We start from the raw sequence: 7,340 nt of genomic DNA, 5'->3' as shown, positions 1-7,340 counted from the left end.
ATCAATTAGCTTAATTTCTCAGAGATCCAATTATTTTTCAACAAAATAATGTTTCCGGAATGCTTATCTTACTTAACTAGGCAAGTCAGTTAAGAACAAATTCTTATTTTCAATGATGGCCTAGGAACAGTGGGTTAACTGCCTTCTTCAGGGGCAGAACAACAGATGTTTACCTTGTCAGCTCTGGGATTTGATCTTGCAACCTTCGGTTACTAGTCCAACGCTCAAACCACTAGGCTATCTGCCACCCCGTATCTGTTTCTAACTACAGAAACGATTTCAGAACAATCTGAGATGGTGGATGTCATGACTTGCTGAAATGACATGGAACGACCCATTCGCAAAACATCACACTTGGACAGAATGTACCACATTGTCTTAATCATTTGACCTTTCGCCCACAACACAGGGAAGGTGACTGAAATGTCAGTATGACGTGGGCCTCCGGCATTTATTTTTAATGGCCTTGGGAAGCAGTCTGGGCCTGAAGGTGAGCAGGAAGATGACAGAAATCCCAACCAGGCAGAGGACAGGTACGATAAACAACAGGATGTACCAGTATACAGACTCCTCCTCACTCCCACCACACATTAAAGGGTCTAAAAACACCACTTTGTGTGTATTTTTTGTCAGATCCTGACATGAAATGTCTGAGAGGTCGATGATATTGACCGTTTTCGCCCTCTCAAACGTCCTGTACCAGTCCAACTGGCAGCAGTTGAAAGTGTTTCCATTAAGAAAAACAGTCCGTAGTTTCAAGGCTAATGTGTTAGCCTGATCTGAGGGGACAGTGTTAAGTTTGTTGTCCCTCAGGTCCAGCAGCCTCAGCTCAAGGCGTTGCAGTGAAGCAGGGAGCTGAGTTAGAGAGTTTCTGGAAATGTTCAAAGACTTTAAGTGGTGGAAAGGGGAGAAGTCAAAGTCTCTCAGGCCTGTGTTTCCCAAACCTAGATGGTGTAAAGTTCTGCTGAGGCCTACTATCGATCTGGGCCCAATGTTGAGTTCTGGGTTGTTAGACAGCTCCAGGTGTGTTAGAGGTGTCCCTGTGAACGCTGACGATGGCAGTCTCCCCAGGTTGCACCCTGATAGGTGGAGCTGTCTCAGAGAGATGATGTTTCTCCAAACAACACAGTCTGATTGGTTACCCCCACCTCTGTTCCCGCCCCATTCCTCAAGGGGGCATATGCCAATTCTGTTAAAGCTGATATCCACAGAGCTGATGCTGGTGAGAGAGGAGAACAGTCTAGGAGGTAGACTCTGCAGGTCATTCTGGCTCAGGTTGAGATAGCTCAGTTTTCCTAACTCACTTAAACTACCTTGGTCAGCATGGAGCTCCGTCAATCTATTGTTGCTCACATCCAACTCGTACAACGTCCCTGGAAGTTTTTCCAGTGTTAGATTTAAAACCTCGAGACAGTTTGTCTGCATCCTGAGCCTGACCAGGCTAGGCATTTTGCTGATAAACCCTTGGGGGAAGTAGCCCACCTGATTTCCACTCAGATCCAGCAGGTCTAGAGAGGAGATGTCACCGTGAAGGCTCTCGTCCCACAGCTGGGCTGTGACATTGGTCACGTTGCCCCTCAGGTTGAAGAACTGGACACTGTTGGTCCAGTTTGGGTAGCCAGCGGTGTCTGCCAGGTGTTCGTAGAAGCTCACTCTGTTCTGGGACAGGTGGAGGTTCCTCAGGCGGCTCTGGATGGGAAGGAAGGGGAAGAAAAGGAGGTTGTTGTTGGTGAGATCCAGGGTCTCCAGCTGGAAAGTTTCCTGGAGGTCCTGGTTGGCTATGAACCACTCAATGTTGTTGTGACTTGCGTTGAGCACCACGAGTTGGGTCATGTCGAAGTCCATCAGGCAGGCCAGGTGGTTGAAGGCCAGGTTTAGTCTCTGGAGCTTGTGCAGGTGGTCAAAGGCATCAACGATCTCAAACAGCATGTTCCTCTGTAGGTCCAGCTCTCTGAGCTGGTGGAGGTCGCTGAAGGAACTTTCGTCCAGCCTCAGCAGGAGGTTCCTGGAAAGGTTGAGGTACTCCAGGGACGTCATATTCTGGAGGAGGACCGAAGCTATGTCGTTTGTAAGCTGGTTTTCTGACAGATCCAGAACTTTGAGTCTAGACAGGGTGAGCAGTGCCCTGCTAGTTTCCTGGTATCCAATGTGAAGTTGGTTGGCAGCTAGATTGAGGCTCTCTAGATGAGGTGAGTTGTGAAAGAGTTTTGACCCCACTGTCTCCAAGCGGTTTTTTGCACAGCTTAGAGTGCGAAGGGAGATGTAGCGGGAGATGGAGTCATCTTGTAGCATCTGAATGTGGTTATGGGTCAGGTGGAGTTCCTCTATGTTGTCCGGTAGGTCCCTCGGCACAGATGAGATCTCACTATCACTACAGAGAGCAATCTTTTGGGTCTGTAAGGAGAAAGGGAGAGAAATGCAGTGTATGCGAGATCAATACAATTTAAAATACTTCATTTTATATGTTAAAATACTTTAAAACAGCAAAGTATTATACCACAAATCAGACCAGAGAGTATACGAGGGTATAAAAAGTATTTCATGTATGCATGAACGGAAATCCTGAGAACCAGCAGTAGCAGCAGTTTCCATGATAGAATTACCTTTGCTTATATCTATTGTGGTAACTTATGCTCTCTCTTCCCTTCAGAAACCAGAGTGTATGCTGCATTTCTTATGAAAATGTCAGAAGAGGCACTTTTTCACAGCTTTCAGTGAGAACCACAAGCTCTGAAATTCATATTTCAAAGGAACTTTCTTTACTCAGTGTTGTATGTTTATTATTGTTATTGAGAGTTACAGTGGGGCCTGAAATTATTGACACCCTTGATCGAGAGGAAATTATTGACACCCTTGATCGAGAGGAAATTATTGACACCCTTGATCGAGAGGAAATTATTGACACCCTTGATCGAGAGGAAATTATTGACACCCTTGATCGAGAGGAAATTATTGACACCCTTGATCGAGAGGAACAGAAATGACTGAATAAAACAAATATTTCAAATACTGAGCTATGTTGTAGGCTCCAAAAAAACGGAGCCTTTTTCTGAAATATTTTATGAGTTGGAGAACACATTGGGAGAGATCATCGACCAGGGGTATTCAACCGGGGGTCCGCAGCCCAAGAAACTGCAGGGGGTCCTCAAAAATAGTGCATAAAAAAGGAATATTGCTAGCAATCATTTTGAATTACATACCCTCCTCTTTTCTACTGTAGGTATCTTATTTCTAATGATGTCAACTTATTTCTTAAAGTACCAATGCAGCCGCATTTATCTCAATATCAAATCATTTCTGGGTAACAATTAAGTACCTTACTGTGATTGTTTTAAATTAAAATGGTCAAAAAGAATCAAACATTTATTCTTAGCAAAGAGCAATTTCTCAAGCAAGAATTTTGCTAGGAATGTCTGGGAGTGGTTTGAGTGGGGAGAGGAAGACTGAAAATGTGCTATTATTGGCAGAGAGGCTTGAAACTCTTTCCCATTGGTCAATTAACTAATTCATTGCATGGTGATGTCACCATGGAACGCCAAAACACCCTCCCACCAAAACAGGCAGAAATTTCAGGCGGTCTTTTCAAACAGCTCTTACAGTAAAAGGGTATTATCATCATTTTCACAATTTCACAGTATTTTTACAGATTCCCGTTGTGTATCAAGAGGAAGCCCTGGAGGTGCCTATAGGAACATTATTTTTAGAGTGTATATTTTCTCCCTCTACGCTCTAATAAGCTTGTTCAAGAAATGTAGCTCTTACCAGTCTGCAGAGGCTGTGGTGAGGGTGGCTGAGGGCAGGTATTAGCAGGCTCCACAGGGTCCAGATGGTGAGACAGACCAGGGTAGGGAGTAGGCCTTGGATGGGCATCTTAACATCCTCACTGTGGAGGAGAGAAGGGGAGCAGGAGACGACTGAGACTCAGAAAATGAGAGGTAATCTATGTCAGGTTTTCCCAAACTCAGTGAGTGGTGTGACAAACAAAAAATGTCCAGTCAGCGGGAAGTCCTGTGGGCGAAAACAGCTCGTTTATGAGAGGTTGAAGGAGAATGGCAAGAATAGTGCAAGTTACCAGACGGGCCACAAACAGGCAAATAATGGCACAGTACAACAGTGGTGTGCAGAACAACATCTTGGAATGCACAACTCGTCGGTCCTTGTCACAGATGGATTATTGCAGCAGACGACCACACCGGGTTCCACTGCTATCAGCTGAAAACAAGAAGAAGCAGTTCCATTGGGCACGTGATTGCCAACACTGGACAATTGAGGAGTGGAAAAACATTGCCTGGTTTGACGAATCCCGGTTCCTGTTGCGTCATGCTGATGGCAGTCAGGATTTGGCATAAGCAGCATGAGTCCATGGCCCCAACCTGCCTTGTGTCAACTGTACAGGCTAGTGGTGGTGGTGTAATGGTGTGGGGAATGTTTTCCTGGCCAACATTAGTTCCCTTGATACCGATTAAGCAATGTTTTCATGCAACCAAGAATTCAGGCTGTTCTGGGGGCAAGGGGGGGTCCGACCTGGTACTAGATGGATGTACCTAATAAACTGGCCACTGAGTGTATGCCAGACAATAACACCAACGCAGTCTCTCAACCATAAAAACAGAATAACAGCTGTATATCTCCGTTATCTTTTAACCTTGATAAAGCGTTCAATTAATTATTTTCATACTGCAAACATTACATCTGATCAATACTGTACTGTAATACTGTATATACCCATAGTTCAAAAGGTATTCGCACTCAAACCATGAAAATGAATAACCCAAGGAGGCTGAGACGCAAAAAGAACATACTTAATTTAATACATGCTTGTCTGAAACGTAAGTTATTTTATGTTTAATTTTTAACAAATTTCACTGTCATCCTTTGTATTCTTTTGAGCATTGATTAAATTAAGTAGGCCTATATAATTTTTGCATCTCAGCCTCAGGGTTAGTCCTTATCATGGTTTGAGTGCGACTACCTTTTGAACTCTCCACTACTGTAGTAATCAAATACATTAATAAGGAATAATATATAAATCTACTTATAAATCCAAAATATTGAATTGACATATTACATACCTGAACAGATAATGCACAGTATAATGCTTTACAAGACGTTAACTAATAGTAAAATAAACGAATCGTTTTATCAATTTATAAGCAGATTGAGGAATACAACGAATTAGCATAGACTGTATAACGATAAGGATATTAAGCTACAAAGTAACATTCCTTGACTTAAGAGCATGAATGACAATACATTCAAAGTCACACTTTCTGTTCTGATATTACAAGCACGTACTGAGAAGTGTGCCATTTGCGCTGATGTTATTCATTCATTACTTTGTCAGACGCTGTTGTGTAGTTAGGTTACGCACAGGTAGAGCCAAGGCGCCATGCATCTACTACTTACGCTGGTGGTTAGGTGTGTGTTATTCAAGCCACTGACGGTTGAGCTCCTGACCATATTCTCTGGTTTGTTCGACGCAGCGTCGGTCGGTTCTCATCTATGTGGAGCGGTGTGTGTTCTCTACATAGCCGAGCCGTGCTTTTAGTATTTGCGGAAGCAGGCAAGCAACGGAAACCAAAGTCACATGGACAAGCAAGATCATATATATAGGTTCGCAGGCCTAGGTCAGAGACATGCATGTCCTGTACATATTGCATTGGAACTAGAAGATTCCCTGTATTTTTTTGTGATGCATTTCATGCATGCCCATAGTACATCAGTGTCAACTTATGTTATTTGCAGATAATAGACTTACATCAAATGCAACTTTCTAACCTATCTGTTTCTATTTGGGAATTCTGTTTTTTTTTTTTAAATACTGTTGCAATGTGAAGAACTTCATCCTCTCACAAAAAAAACTGGTATAATTGGAAACCTGCCATCCACACCATGATTTGTGTGTGCATGTGTTTGTGTAGGCTTATCTTGTCTACTACAAAAACCTACTGACAAACCCCATTCTCACCTCTCACTCTCCGACTCCCGTTTCTGAACATCAGATACTACAGAGAGGAAACCACTAAACATTCACACCCTTCCTGCCTAGCTGACACTTTTGCAACAGCCAAGGGAACGATTTGATTCTTCGTATTTTGTTCAGCTACTTTGACACATCATACTGACATTTACACTGTAAATACTCAACCAGCCCTCTCATTTACCATGAACCATTGGAAGAGAAACACTGCTTTTTATCCGTAGCATAGTACCTGGTTGTGGTCTTACTGACCATGACATACGAGTTTACCTCAAAACAGATTAAAATTGGTGCTCCCCATGCGCACTCACTCTCCACACACACACACACACACTGAGAAAGTACAGGTAATTACGTTTATTCTGCGGCCTACAGCGTAGTTTGTGTCGTATTTTCCCATAGTTCTGGAATTAGAATAGGGAATTAGAATCAGGAAGTGATGGAGCTGCCATCGCAGTGGTGATTTGTTGAGGCTTCCTTCCCGTTTTCATGCAATGAGTCCTCTCCTCTCGTTCTAATTTCTGACTTGATTAAGTGATTGGCAGCTGATGCCAGCTTTATGCTCAGTTGAATTCATTAATTCAGTTGACATTCATTTTTCATAGGCTTGGCATCCCTTCAAATATTAAGCCTAGATCTCTTTTCTTCCAATATCCTATTTAGAAAAACACATTTATGCCTGTTTTAAAAACTGTACACAGTAGAAACTACAAACACAGACATCCCTCATGGGCTCCCGAGTGGTGCAGTGGTCTAAGGCACTGCATCTCAGTGCTAGAGGTATCACTGTAGACACCCTGGTTTGAATTCAGGCTGTATCACAACTGGCCGTGATTGGGAGTCCCATAGGGCGGCGCACAATTGGCCCAGTGTCGTCGGGTTTGGCCGGTGTAGGCCGTCATTGTAAATAAGAATTTGATCTTAACTGACTTGCCTGGTTAAATAAAATACAAAAAATTAAATGCTCCCTCATCAAAAGTGTGTGTGCAGCATTGAGGTAGAACCCCAATGACATGCTAAGCTTTCATGTGGTTGAAATTCACACACACACCTAGGAAGCTTGACAAACTGGTACATTATTGTCGCAAACTATATTGAACAAAATTATAAACATATCATGCAACAATTACAGTTCATATAAGGAAGTCAGTCAATTGAAATAAATGTATTAGGCCCAATTCTATGGATTTCACATGACTAGGAATACAGATATGCATCTGTTGGTTACAGATACCTTAGAAAAAAGGTAGTGTTGTGGATCAGAAAACAAGTCTGGTGACCACCATTTGCCTCATGCAGCGTGACACATATCCTTCGCATAGAGCTGAACGCTACCCTACTCCTTTTCAATGGCTGTGCG

General features: G+C 43.0%; 1 protein-coding gene across 1 annotated transcript; it reads right to left on the bottom strand.

The window, feature by feature from the left end:
* Positions 1-201: 201 nt before the first annotated feature.
* On the bottom strand, positions 202-5,576 carry nrros (negative regulator of reactive oxygen species). Its single transcript, XM_021620487.2, has 3 exons — positions 5,407-5,576; positions 3,763-3,883; positions 202-2,394 (listed from the first exon to the last, which is right to left on the bottom strand). The coding sequence occupies exons 2-3, from the start codon at positions 3,868-3,870 to the stop codon at positions 427-429; spliced, it is 2,076 nt and encodes a 691-aa protein (XP_021476162.2). The 5' UTR covers positions 3,871-3,883; positions 5,407-5,576; the 3' UTR covers positions 202-426.
* Between the last annotated feature and the right edge of the window lie 1,764 nt (positions 5,577-7,340).

The sequence above is a fragment of the Oncorhynchus mykiss genome, chromosome 11 (assembly GCF_013265735.2).
Source record: "Oncorhynchus mykiss isolate Arlee chromosome 11, USDA_OmykA_1.1, whole genome shotgun sequence".
Classification (NCBI taxonomy): domain Eukaryota; kingdom Metazoa; phylum Chordata; class Actinopteri; order Salmoniformes; family Salmonidae; genus Oncorhynchus; species Oncorhynchus mykiss.
Note: the sequence above shows the minus strand (reverse complement) of the source record. Positions and strands in the feature narration are given on the sequence as shown.

Excerpts from the sequence above, each read along its gene's own strand:
- nrros (XM_021620487.2), bottom strand. The coding sequence starts at position 3,870 with ATGCCCATCCAAGGCCTACTCCCTACCCTGGTCTGTCTCACCATCTGG. Across the intron at positions 2,395-3,762 it reads ACCACAGCCTCTGCAGACTG|ACCCAAAAGATTGCTCTCTG; the intron begins GTAAGAGCTACA and ends TTCTCCTTACAG.